This window comes from Aspergillus wentii, assembly GCF_001890725.1.
Source record: "Aspergillus wentii DTO 134E9 unplaced genomic scaffold ASPWEscaffold_2, whole genome shotgun sequence".
In the NCBI taxonomy this organism is placed as follows: Eukaryota; Fungi; Ascomycota; class Eurotiomycetes; order Eurotiales; family Aspergillaceae; genus Aspergillus; species Aspergillus wentii.
In genome coordinates, this window is record NW_024467833.1 from 4045435 (window position 1) to 4059376 (window position 13942).

Consider the following 13942-nt stretch of genomic DNA (forward strand, 5'->3'; position numbering starts at 1 on the left):
TCGACTGCATAAAGGCCGTCTCTCGTTGCGGGATGGTGACGGTGTTCTTATGATTCGGTTGGATGCTCAAATCATTAAAACGAAGACCTAGGAAATGTGGAAAATGGAACAAGGACAACGCACGGCCAGGGACAGCGTGTGAAAGGAAGCTGAATATCCAACGAGGTGCTGGGAATTGACCTTGAAGATGGAGCGTAACGTAAGGGTGTATGCGAGGAGACTACCTAACTGGCTGTCATCAACTACCGGCTCAATATGTGGGGGTTGAATATTCAACAAAAATAGCTGCCATCGTACATCAAGCAACCGTGCATTATATGGGTACGTGGTACTGGTGATTTTAAAAAAAAGAGTATCGAGTGTTGCTATAATGCGATGTTTGGCGCTGAAGGGAAGATAAGGCCTTTTGACACACCGCTAGACGACGCAAAAGAAATTTACGATGCTTTTGGCAATCTGATTCTATTGCATTCTAAGTAAGCAGGCTCTGAATATTGCATTTGGTATGATGATGAGTCCTGGTGCAGGATGTAGGTTGACTTGCGGTGTACTCCGTGCCATACCTGCCAAAGACTGTAGATGATTGCAAGAACCGATCAAATGGAACAAATCCGTTTGTTCATACCGAGAAACAGACCGAGTTTGATAAATTGAGAATCAACACGTGTTGCATGATGCCGAATATGCATGCCCTTTGGTGCTGCAGAATGGTCCTCGTGTGCTGTCGTGAAGGCAAGGGATGGACGAGCATCATGGACCATATCGTTCCACAACATCGGAAGCTCAATTCGTCGTGAATATTTTGATAATTGGCTTTATCTGGTGGTAGTTGGAGCAAATCAAATTGCACGCACGCTGACTGTGGTGTTTATGGAATAACCTTGACGTGGCCATGCAATAATCCTGTCGTGCTCGAGAAGAGATGAAGTCCATGGAGTCTATATAAACGGAGCAAAGCCCTCTCGAGTCAGCTTCTGCAATCATTCTTGTGAATATTATCATTCTACTGTACCTGTAAATACCATCATGATCGGTCGTGTTGTTGAGCAGCCGGCAGACGCGGATGTCTCGATGCCCTTGGCGGTTATTGGTCTGGCCGCGCGCTTCTCGCAAGAAGCGACCACCCCAGAGGCGTTCTGGGAATTCCTCCTCAGAGCTCGACAGTCCACCACTTCTTTTCCTCCTGATAGACTCAACCAAAATGCGTTTTATCACCCCGATCCAGACCATGGCGGCACGGTTCGTACTGTCCAGCTTCTGTTCTAAGGCTTCTGTATTGTACTGACCGAGGTTCTCATCAGGTCCATGCAAAAGGTGCCCATTTTCTGCAGGAGAACCCCAACGCTTTCGATGCAGCTTTCTTCAATATCAATAAGACAGAGATCTTGAGTCTGGACCCCCAGCAACGGCTCGTTATGGAGAATGTTTACCATGCGCTTGAAAATGGTGAGAATGACACGGGCATATGTCGACGTGGATCTGAGGAGATGACTGATTTTGACGGCAGCCGGAATTCCAATGGAGAAGGCAATATCTTCAAATGCATCGATGTTTGCCAGTGGGTTCAACCACGATCACTCGAATCGAATGAATAGCGACTTAGAGACTTCGATGAAGCACCGGTCAACAGGGTCGGAGAATTCGATGATATCAGGACGAGTCAGTTGGTTCTACGATTTTAGGGGACCGAGTATGACAGTAGATACGGCGTGTTCGAGTAGCATGGTTGCTTTTCACCTTGCCTGTCAGAGTCTCAAGTCTGGAGATAGCGAAACTGTAATTGCCATCCTTTTCGTTTAGCACTATATCGTTACTGACACACCTTCAGGCAATCGTTAGTGGGGTCAACGCCATTAGCTATCTGCCTCATATTCTTGGCATGAGTTATTCTGGCTTCCTGGGTGCAGAAGGCAAATGTTTTACCTTTGATAACAGAGGTGATGGCTACGCACGTGGCGAGGGTGTCGCAACGGTCATCCTCAAGCCCTTGGTATCCGCCCTGAAAGATGGGGATACTATCCGGGCCGTAATCCGTGCCACATCCCTCAACCAAGATGGACGGACCCCTGGGATGACCTATCCCAGTGGTGATGCACAGGTGCGATTGATCCGCAGTGCCTATGCAAGTGCGGGACTCGATCCAAAGGATACACTGTTTTCCGAAGCTCATGGGACAGGAACACCCGCTGGTGATCCGATCGAGGCTAGATCCATAGCCAGAGCTTTTCAATGTGAGAATCGAGATATGCCCATGTACATTGGGGCTGTAAAATCAGGAATTGGGCATCTGGAAGGAGGCTCTGGAGTGGCGGCAATCATCAAAGCGATTCTCATGTTAGAATCTGCCATCATTCCTCCTAACGTGAATTTTGAAAATGTCAACCCCAAGATTGAGATGGAGAAATGGAACCTTCGCTTTCCAACCAAATGCCTGCCCTGGCCTGTGCCTGACGGTGCACGCCGTGCTTCCGTCAGTTGCTTCGGATTGAGTGGCACGAATGCCCATTGCATCCTTGACGACGCCTATCATTACCTAGAAGAAAGGGGCCTCGTTGGATTCCATAATTCTCGGCAATCAGCTCCAACACCTGAAGAAGTTGATCAAATCGTCACGAAGACTATTAAGCGTTATCAGGCGATGGAAGAGGGGGAACTTGGCGCAGCACAGCCAGAATGTCATGCTAATGGCTCCTTAGTGAACGGTACTACAGCGGAAAAACCTGCCCCAAAAATCTTTTTATTGTCTGCTTTTGATCAAAACGGATTGAAAAGACTGGCTACAGGGATCAACTCTTACCTGCAACGGCAAGAAAGCTGGTCTGGCAAACTTTCTAGCAACATGTATCGTGATCTTGCCTATACTCTGTCGGAGAAACGGTCTAGATTCCGCTGGAATAACTGCATACTAGCAACTTCCATTGATGACCTACAAAGAAAATTATCCTCTGGAATGGTCCTTTCGAAAGCAAGCAACGTTCGCGTAGCCCCGAAAATTGGATTCGTTTTTACGGGGCAAGGAGCGCAGTATAGTCAAATGGGACATCAATTGTTGGGGTATCCTGTGTTCAGGAAGTCCCTAGAGGATGCCTCCGAGTTTATTAAACAATTAGGTAGTCCATGGTCTTTGATTGGTAAGTGGGATGAAAGCCTTCAGTAACAAGAATGATATTTATTGACGACTGTTAGACGAGATTTCCAAACAAAAGAGCGACTCCAGAATTGACGAGCCAGTCCTCTCTCACCCTTGCTTAACTGCTATTCAGGTAGCGTTGGTCCAGTTGTTGGCAAGTTGGAACATCTCCCCGTCGCGTGTCATTGGTCATTCATCTGGTGAAATCGCTGCTGCGTACTGCGCTGGAAAGATATCACGCGAAGCTGCGTGGACAGACGCATATTATCGTGGCTCCGTGGCAGCAGTCATGCCAACTAAAGTCAAAGGTGCAATGCTGGCCGTGGGATTAGAGGCAACCAAGCTTCAGCCATATTTGGATAAAGTTCACAGTGAGTATACCGGCGAGCTTATCATCGCCTGCTTCAATAGTCCCAAGAACAACACGGTTTCCGGAGATGAGGTAATGGTCGACGCACTAAAAGAGCTGCTGGATGCGGACAATATTTTTGCACGTAAGCTGCGGACTGGGAGAGCGTATCACTCAGCCCACATGCAGGGAAGTGCACAGGATTATCTGAAAGCCCTTTCTGCACCCATCTACCGTGAGTCCTTCGCAGGGATAGATTCGGTCCGGATGTTCTCCTCTTCGAGGGGCGAAGAAGTGCTGGAATCATCTCTGGATGGTTGGTATTGGGTCCACAATCTGGTTTCGACTGTCAAGTTCACCTCTGTCCTGCTGTCCATGTGCCTTGAGGGAGGTGCTCCTGCCGTGCAGCAAATCGTCGAGATTGGCCCCCATGGCGCACTCCAGAGTGCTATTAAGGAAACAATTGGAGCAGACCCTTCAATCTCGTACCTGCCAACACTCGTCCGTCAAGACCCTGGCCCTAACACCCTGCTCGAGTCGGTGGGAGCTCTCGCGGCCAAAGGCGTGCCAGTCAACATTTTTGAAGCCAATGAGGCTGCGGAGCCGCCTAGGAGTCTGAGGCCACAGATGCTGGTCAGCCTGCCTCCCTACCCTTTTAATCACGAGGAAGCTGGCATCTTCGAGAGTCGACTCAGCAAGAATGCACGGTTCAGAGAACATCCACGACATGACCTATTTGGCGCACCAGTTCAGGACTGGAATCCCCAGAATCCTAAATGGCGCCATTTTCTGCGTACCTCGGAGAATCCATGGCTCAAGGACCATGTTGTAAGTCCTCTCTCTAAGTATCTTATTCTCAGATCAAGCGCTAAACTCTATCTTTTAGATTGCAGGTAATATCGTCTTCCCCGGCGCTGGATTCATGGTTATGGCCATCGAGGCATCCCGGCAGCTGGTGCAAGATAATACCGTGACAGGCTTTCGTTTACGCGACATTGCGCTCAAGGCAATGTTGATCGTCCCCGAGACCCAAGACGGAGTTGAGACCAGCCTCTCACTTTGCCCTATGGATGACACCAATATCAGCACCTCAAATGTATGGAATAAATTCCAGATCAACTCATATGATGTTGATAATGACGAGTGGGTCGAAAATTGCACGGGCTATATCGCTGTCGATATGGCAAGCCACCCTAATCCTGTCGACAATGGGCGTGAAGAGACATTGGAGAAAGAAAAGTGGGAAAAGGCATTTCATGAAGCCACAAGCGCCTGTAAATCCCCTCTGGACTTCAGCAAAGTCTATGATGACTTGGAGCACCTTGGAATTGAATTCGGTCCTCTCTTCAGAAACTTATCCGCAGTGACCACGACTGGCCAGAAAGGAGGAAGCGCCCTGGCCACAATAACTGTTCCAGATATCAGGTCCAAAATGCCAAAACAGTATATACATTCGCATCTTATTCATCCTGCCACATTAGACAGTGTTTTCCAGGCAGGTATGGCTTCCGTCTGTGGCTTTACCGGCCAATCAATGTTGAAGCGAGGTCTCGTACCAAACTTCATCAAAAGTGCATGGGTCTCCGCCGAAACCGGCTCTGAATCTAGTTTCCGCTGCGCTGGAAAGGCTTCCCTGTCGACATTTGATATTTACAACGTTGATGCTCAGGTCTGGGGGAAGAATGGAAATGCGCCAAACATTGCCATTCAAGGGGTCAGACTGACCCCTTTCCAGTCAGAAAGCACACCAGGGAATGGAAGTGGTCAGCTTTGCTACTCAATAGACTGGAAACCGGATGTCCATTTTCTCGACACATCCAGCTTCAGGACATTGGTCCCGTTCGACCCCAATGCGGGGAATTACGAAGCAGAGAAACGGTGGTTCAGTCGACTGCAACTCGCTGCGGCACTCTTGGTAACCGATGCACTGGTAGAGATCCAGGGTATCTCTGTTGCTTCATTGGAAACCCACTACCAAAGGTTCTACGACTTGCTAAAACATGTCACTGCGGATATCATGACGGGATGCATCCCGCATGTTACCTTCAATGATTGGCAGAAGTATTCACAAAACGAACAGCTCAAGCAAGATCTATACAAAGAGGTAGAATCATACGATACTAATGGCGCTGTGCTGCTTCGAATGGGATCTCAAATTGCGTCAATTTTCAAAAACCTGGCAGACCCTCTTTTCCTGATGTTTGGCCAGGATGATCTCATGACGCGCTACTATGACGATGATGTACTGATGGGACCTATCCCCACGACCCTTGACTGTTACCTTTCACTTCTGAGATACAACTCATCGGGTCTCAAAGTTTTGGAGGTAGGTGCGGGCACTGGAGGATTTACAAAACGGCTGCTGGACTCCTTGTGCCCTAGGTCTGAAAGCACCGCGGTTAACCAGAGCGAGGTAAGCGGTGACAAGATTGCGTCTTATGCCTTCACGGACATCTCGCCACGATTCTTTGAAAAGGCCAAAGATAGACTCAGTGCTTGGGGTGATATTTTGGATTTCCAAAAGCTAGACGCAGGAGGCGATCCAGAAAGTCAAGGGTTCCAGCCGGGATCATACGACATGGTTTTCGCTAGCAATGTCTTGCATGCTACGCCTGATATACACCAGACTCTTCAAAACGTTCGTTCACTACTTAAGCCTGGTGGAAAGCTATTATTCCTTGAAGGAGTGCGGCAGGATACACTTTGGAGTAATGTTTCTTTCAGTGGCCTTCCAGGCTGGTGGTTAGGCAAAGAGCCAGTTCGCCGCTGGTGTCCATATGTCTCTACGCAAGAATGGGATGGCTTTCTTCGTCGTTCTGGCTTTTCTGGTATTGATATCGATATGCCAAGTTCACAATATCCAGAGTTCACAAAGATCAGCATCATGGCTTCGACAGCAGTGCAAACAATCCCCGATAACAACAGTCAAGAATTTGTTATTGTCTGTCAGTATCTGGATAAACCTGTAGCTCTGGCCCAGGTCTTGAAGAATCAACTGGAAGAAGCATTAGGGGGTATTAAATGTTCGTTAATCTTCCCAGTTGACTTACCGACAATGGACCTGTCGCAGGCAGTGTGCATCTCTCTGCTGGAAGTTGAGGCTCCCATGCTCGGCAAAATTACGGAAGACATGTTTCTGAACATCAGGCACATGCTTACGACATGCGCTAGGCTACTGTGGGTGACAGGAGATCCAGCGAAAGATCCAGGATTCAACATAGCGACTGGACTTATCCGCACAATCAGATGGGAGCGGGACTCAAACGAGCTCAATCTTACCACACTGGCGGCTAACCTGGGTGCCACTTCGACAGAGGACCTGATTCAATCGATACTGAAAATCACACGTCATCAATTCGTTGGTGAAATGAGTTCCCACAGAAACTCCGAGTACCAATTGCGAGACGGGTTGATTCATACCAATCGGATAGTTGAAAACAGCGATGCCACCGATGCGATTACCGCGCAATTTTCTACACCTCCTGCACAGTTGGTACCGTGGAGCAGTATTGACCGTCCGGTCATGATCCAGAACAGCCAGCCTGGAGTCTTGGACAAGCTTCAGTGGTCAACTGATCCAGACTATGTACAGGATTTGGGTGAATTCGAAGTGGAAATCGATGTAAAGGCTGTTGGACTCAACTTTAGAGATCTTCTCACTGCCATGGGCGAGCTACCACAGACCACAATTGGCGGGGAGGCGGCTGGTATCGTCTCCAGTATAGGATCAAAGGTAACAAGATTCAACATTGGAGACCGGGTCGCATACTTTGCTGATCCAGCACGAGTTGGGACTTTCCGGACTTATGGACGCGCAAACCAGGCACTGGTCGTGAGAATTCCTGATCATTTGGAGCTAAGTTTGGAAATTGCAGCCGGCTTGCCTGTGATTTATACCACTGTCATCTATGCCCTCAACAATATCGGAAGATTGATGGCAAGGGAAAAGGTTCTAATCCACGCTGCTGCCGGAGGAGTTGGTCAAGCAGCAATCCAATATGCACAGGCTATTGGCGCTGAGATCTTTGCCACTGTATCCTCCATTGAGAAACGAGATTTCCTGATCCAGGAGTATGGCCTTGCTGAAGATCACATCTTCTCCAGTCGTGACTTGACGTTTGCGAAGGGAGTCATGAGAATGACCGAAGACACAGGTATGGACGTAATCTTGAACTCCCTTTCTGGAGAAGCCCTCCAACAGTCCTGGGCTTGTATCGGTGCATTCGGTCGTTTTATTGAGCTTGGAAAGCGAGACATCCAGTCAGGGGGAAAACTCGACATGACCCCTTTCCTCAAGAACGCGACAATGGCTGGCGTGGACCTTCTTACTGTGGCGCAACTACGACCTTCGGTGATCCAAAAGCTCCTGGACGAGATGATTCGCCTCTGGGCCCATGGGAAAATTCATGAAGCACGACCGACCACTGTGCTGCCTTATGGTGATCTGGAAAAGGGCCTCCGCATGCTACAGGCAGGAACTACCTTCGGAAAACTGGTTTTTGTACCTGGTGAAGAGCCAGTTCCCGTGGTTCCCGCTCTGGCAACACGGTACACATTCGACAGCAATGCGTCATATGTTCTCGCAGGTGGGCTTGGAGGTATTGCGCGCAGCATCGCCCAATGGATGGCATCCAGAGGTGCGAAACATTTGATCCTTCTCTGTCGGACCATTTCTGAGGCTGCGTTGAAGATGACTCGGCAGCTTGGGAAAAAAGGATGTCAAGCGTATGTTATCCAATGCGATATCACCGACCCCGATCGCCTGCGAGAGGTCATAACAGAGTGCGAGGAAACTCTCCCCCCTATAAAGGGGTGCATCAATTGTTCGGTCGCATGGGCCGATGGTGGATTCGAGACCATGTCCCACGAGTCATGGCAAAAGTCATTAAAACCCAAGATGAACGGATCCCTCAATCTCCACGAAGTCCTTCCAAAGGAATTGGACTTCTTTGTCATGCTTGCCTCCGTGGCGGGTGTGGTAGGAAACCGCAGTCAGGCCAACTACAACGCTGGCAACACATTCGAAGATGCACTGGCACGATACCGGGTCTCCCAGGGCCAACGAGCAACCAGTGCAGATCTCGGTGCAGTACTTTCTGTTGGTTTCATGGCCGAGAACAAGGAGTTTGTGCGACACAGTATGAAGATAGCAAACCACCATCGCGAGCACGAAATGTTAGCTATCATCGAGTACTTGGTTGATCCCCGACAGGCCCTGACTGAAACAACATGTCAGCTCGTCTGCGGGCTCGCCACCCAATCGGCATATCAGAAGCGACGGATTCCTCCACCGAGACATCTTGAATATCCGATGTTTATGCATCTACAGGGAACTGCAGCCTCAGGAGGAGCACACTCAGAAGATAGCGGACCGATATACAACGTCCCAGGACTGCTAGCCGCCGCTAGGAGCAAGGAGGAGGGAGCGAATATTGTCTTGACTGGAATCCAGAGGAAGTTGACTTCTCTCCTGAATATTCAGGAGGACCAGCTTGATCAGGAAAAGTCTATCCGGCACAATGGTGTCGACTCGTTGATCGAGATGGAGTTTAGGACTTGGTTAGGAAAGGAACTTGGAGCGAGTGTGTCGCTGTCAGATCTGACGACGAAGAGTATCACGGACCTTAGTTTGAAGGTTGCTACCTCCAGTACATATTCTCATTTCGATGCGGCTTGATTGGTGGATTTGTGAAGGTCTATAGTACCGAGGTTGTGGTTACTCCTTTACGGCATTAGACCGGCCTCCTAGAAACTGAATGAAAGTGACATGATAATTTTTGAAAGATTAGTTCCATGAAGATTAATCATGGTTATCACTCTTTTAGTCGAACGGACAATCCCAACAAGTATTGGAACCAAAATTGGTCTTGTAGTTAAGTAGTTGTTAGAGTGTGCTGCCTGATTTAGTTAAAGACTTGGAAATATCATTATATTAATTTACTCTGTATATATAAACCATAATCACCAAGGGGGGTATCATAGGCGAAAAACACCAAACACACGCCAAAAGGACAAGACTCCAAATACACCCATAGGTAAGGTAGCTAACTCACATATCCACAAAACAAGCAACTTACAGTAAATCACCATCAATACGAAAACTCAAGTCACCGTGACCTTCTCAACATATGGTCGCGATGAACCATAAGATTAGTAATGGGTCTAGGATAGCAACCTGGCGGCAGGACACTCTTCTTGCATAATGGACAGAGACTGCTGCTCTGTGTAAGGAAGGTATCAATGCACTCTGCATGAAAGATGTGAGCGCATGGAAGTTCCCGGACAATCGAGAGCCTAGGTTCGAAATCGTCCAGACAGATTGCACAGGTTGTTTGTGAGTTACTTAGTCGGAAAGTCTCCTGTCCATGGACGGGAGCTGAATCGGAATCGTTACTATTATTATCATTGTTGTTGTTAATTTCGGGATCGGATCTTGTGATTGCTGTATCTAGTGTTTTGAGCTCGTATGAATCGGTCTGGACATTCTTCTTGTTTTCGCTGGTGGCGGACCGGAGTGAAGTGTGTTCGCCGGAGATTCGTCCGGCTGTGATGGACCTGGTCTCGTCGGGTAGTACAGCTTTTGCGGGGGCGTTCAAATCGGGATATGTGTAGACGGGGATTTGGTCCAAGATTTCCTGGGGGACCTTTACTTGATTCAGTCCTAGGAACTCAATGTCCGTTTCTCCGGCCTCGATGCGACGTTGGAGGTTATCCCGGCGTCTCTTCTGAACGAGCTGGTAGCAGACTAGGAGGATTAGACTGAGAACCAAAATTGTTCCGAGAATGGCGAGGATGAAGCCCCAAAGGCTAGGTATTTTATTGCCATCTTGTTCTGTCGTAATCACATCAGCTTGCTGGGTGGTTTGGAAATGGAAAAGGACGCTATCTCACCTAGATCAATCAGGGTGAAAAGTCTAATGTCACCCTGGTATGTGGACTTTTCTCGTGATTGGGTCATGTTGCTCGAATATAACGATAGCTGATGCATCAACGTAGCCCCGGCAGGCCCAGAAATTGCATATACAGGATATTCATTCTGATTTTTCCATTCACTATTATCGCCCAGGTTCCAAGTTATATCGTCTGATGGTGGAGGTTTTCCCGTATTATTGGTATAAGGCTGATAAAAGACAAGCGCATCGATCTCGGCCTTTCGCGAGGCGCTGAGAAACGATTTTGTACATTCAAGAGATACCCATGGGGCCAGGCCGATCGTACGGTATCCGAGCGTAGATACATCTTCGTAGCCGGTAACATTTGAAGGTATTAATGAGCCGGTGATATCGTGGCACGGATCCTGGGTATCGAGGCTGGGGACGAAAAGTAGTCCTTTGATCGGGCCATCATCAGGAGAGTTGTGAGTGGAAAGTGTTTGAACGGTGCCATCGAGGACGAAATGAAAGCCGACGCTGCCCTGTAAGATCGGAGATCTTATAAGCTTCTTCAAGATCACATTGAGGTAAATCACGACGTACATTTACGGCCGGCGTTGAATTCGTTGCGATCCCCGGGCCGGTAAAGACCGCGGCGGCCGTGGTGAGCGATTCGGCAGCTGTAGAAGAACGGGGATCAGCTCGTGGTCAAAGATAAAATAAAATAGAACATTCTTTGAATTCCCGTCACGTATTATGACATTCCATGACACCATTTTACTCCCTTCATCGAGATCATATGGAGAAGGGGGAACATACACATGGTGGAAGCCAGCAACACAGTAATCGACAGGCGATATTCTGGGGAAGAAAAAGAAAGAAAAAAGAAGCCCGGCAGAAGCTTAAGATCGAACGGACGAGATCATTCTGGGCCAATCCTTTTTGTTCATAGCCACACTGCTCCCAGAGGAATGCGAGGGTGAAATTATTGCAGGGCGCCCAAGTCTCAGGAGGAAGAGAAACAGAAGAATGTTTGTCGACGGTGTGACCGAACCCTGATCGAAAACGCCCAGAACCCTTGTTCAACAGCAAGGAGAGGTAAAGGAGATGAAATGAGATTGTTCTTTAATCCTGGGGATATAAAAGCCGCTGCAATGAGCACGGCTCAAGGATGGACGTTCGCAGGATGACGTTTGCGGAGATGTTGATTCCGCATACCGTAGGGCATGTGAGACGGCTGGGACTGAAACCGACCATGATGATCTGTTTGCCGGGGCAAATGCTATTGTTAGAAGAGTATCCGCGAAGAAAACAAAAATAAAGACGAAAATGTCGAGGATGGAGTCCAAATAAAGAACGCGTTCCTGATGCTGAAGAAGTGGGATTTCTGGATCGACAAAAAGTGGAGCGACTATCTCGGGGTCTCCCGAGTGCATTACTTATGCATAGACGATGAGTAATTATGCACATATTAATGCGGATTCTTCGAGAGAGATAACTTATCGAAAACATCCACCTCGTCTTAGATGAGGTTGTTCTCAGTCATCGACCTGACTGTATCGACAACACTTGCCTCCAAATCAATATATCTCCATTCCTTCTCTTTTGTCCCTTTGGCCAGAATGTCCAGACTCGCACGCGCGTCCCACCTTGTCGGATGGACGCCATCTGGTAGGATCTGAGTAGGGTTTCCTTCCGCCACTCGATCCCTCAGATCAGGGAAGTTCTTCCGGGTTATATTCGCAACCAGCTGCGGCGTGACAAGGCTGTTAGTGAGAAGAATCCGCTGACCTCCTGCAGCAGGGTTGGTTAAGGCGTCAACGTGGCTTCTGGCTACGTCACGGACATCGACCTGGATGATGGATCAGCGATTTGGCAGTTAGAGAGTATCGCAGAACTTACAAAGTGGTACAGGGGGAATCTAGTAGCCCCGATGTCCGAATAAGTACCGTTCAGGAAAGCAGCGACGAGCAAATAATTCGATCCATTGATGGACTCCGCGCCGGAAAGGGGATGAAGCATTGGCCCCGTTGTGAGATCCGGGTTGATGGCAACAAGGTCAAACGATGGAGAGTTGGCCCGGATGAACTCCCATGCAGCGGCTTCTCCTTGGGCTTTTGACACATAGTATCCAAGCATTGGATCCTTTGCCTCGGTGGCATCTTGGGCGGTAGCCTGATTTATCAGCCACATGGTTATCTTTTTGTTGACGGTTCTCATACTGGGTTCCAATCTTTCTCTGTATATGGCCGTCCTTTCTGGGTCATATCCTGAAACGGATTGAATACAGCTGTCACGCTGCTCAGCAGGATGAATCGCTTGAGGGCTTTGCCATGATGATGAGCACTTTCGAGAATCGCCGTTGTGCTGCATTGTCAGCTATGAAGAATAGTGCTCATGATAGAGAGATATACCCCATCACTGCAGGCTCAATCATGCCCTTTTGAATATTGTCTGGATCAACTGCGACTGGGCATGCAGTATGGATAACATATTCGAACGGGACCTTTGCATTGACAAAAATGCTATCAAATGACGCTGCAGATGCCAAGTCAGCCACCTCTACAAAATCCACCTTTCCTTCCCATGAAGGATGGGTTTTGACGATAGCATCTGCTTTCTCAATGGATCGGACGGTGGCCGTGACGGCAAATCCACGCTACTATTTTTCAGTCAGTCATTCGCAAGCTCAAGAGGGATTGTCCATACATCGAGTAAGATGGACAGAATTTGGGACGCTATGAAGCCATTTGCCCCGGTCAGCAACACATGGCCATTATATACTGCCATTTTACTGAATCGACGAATAATTTAGTATCGCTAATGATTGCAACCAGTATTTTGGGTCCATTTGATGCTATTCGAGCTACGAGAATACTTCACAGGCACATTTCGACGGATTGTGTGGTGGATCTTGAGCTGCACTTGTGATTCGGACATAGATCGCTAAGATCCATGTCAGCATGACAGATCGGCAATTAATCGCCTTACCCAGTTACTACCCAGGATTGACAGTTCAACATTGTCTTTCACATCTTGTGGAAGAGAAGAAAATCTCTGAAATAGATTCTTTTTTGAATATATCTACTCCAGAGTTGCATCGTTCGACAAGGAATTGCGAAAGGGGTCTGCGGTGGGTCTGCAATAGACGCTGGAATTAGAATCGTCTGTTCTGAAGATGATACTAGAATCCATTCAACAAGCAAGTATTCTATTTAGGTCTGAGATCACTCGGCCTGGTGTATGATGCAGTGACTGAGAAAAGCGTCGTCTCTTTGTGATTGCCAGGCTTATCATGAAGATCGTTGCTCGAGACAGCCATTTTATCAAGTCCTCAACATCGTTGACCTAATCCATTAAATCATCCAAATTCAGGCCTAGTCATGTTTAATGTGACCATCATAGACTTGGCTGTCCTGAACAGACGAGAACGGCGATGTCCGTCGGCTATCATGAAGCATTTCCGCTTTCGGCGATCCAATGCACCACCACAACAAATGAAGTCTCCAGCCACCCATTGAACCACCAGAACATCTGTTCCTAGACAGGTTACTGGCAGTTACTGACGCTAACATGAAAAGTGGATCTGTT

General features: G+C 48.2%; 3 protein-coding genes across 3 annotated transcripts; 1 reads left to right on the top strand and 2 right to left on the bottom strand.

Annotated features, from left to right (window-relative positions):
* The first annotated feature begins 765 nt into the window (after nt 1-765).
* On the top strand, nt 766-9259 carry ASPWEDRAFT_180977 (type I polyketide synthase). The gene is made up of 6 exons (XM_040831856.1): nt 766-1239; nt 1302-1446; nt 1508-1776; nt 1829-3131; nt 3187-4307; nt 4366-9259. The coding sequence occupies exons 1-6, from the start codon at nt 1027-1029 to the stop codon at nt 9154-9156; spliced, it is 7842 nt and encodes a 2613-aa protein (XP_040693265.1). The 5' UTR covers nt 766-1026; the 3' UTR covers nt 9157-9259.
* A 327-nt stretch (nt 9260-9586) lies between these two features.
* On the bottom strand, nt 9587-11174 carry ASPWEDRAFT_25413 (RING-H2 finger protein; the record flags this gene model as incomplete). The annotated part of the gene is made up of 4 exons (XM_040832727.1): nt 9587-10311; nt 10371-10893; nt 10955-11031; nt 11171-11174. 4 exons carry the CDS (start codon nt 11172-11174, stop codon nt 9587-9589), a joined length of 1329 nt encoding a protein of 442 aa, XP_040693266.1.
* Nucleotides 11175-11873: 699 nt separating this feature from the next.
* On the bottom strand, nt 11874-13141 carry ASPWEDRAFT_49547 (uncharacterized protein; the record flags this gene model as incomplete). Its single annotated transcript, XM_040837291.1, has 5 exons — nt 11874-12203; nt 12254-12526; nt 12574-12718; nt 12766-13010; nt 13061-13141. The coding sequence occupies 5 exons, from the start codon at nt 13139-13141 to the stop codon at nt 11874-11876; spliced, it is 1074 nt and encodes a 357-aa protein (XP_040693267.1).
* Nucleotides 13142-13942: the final 801 nt, after the last annotated feature.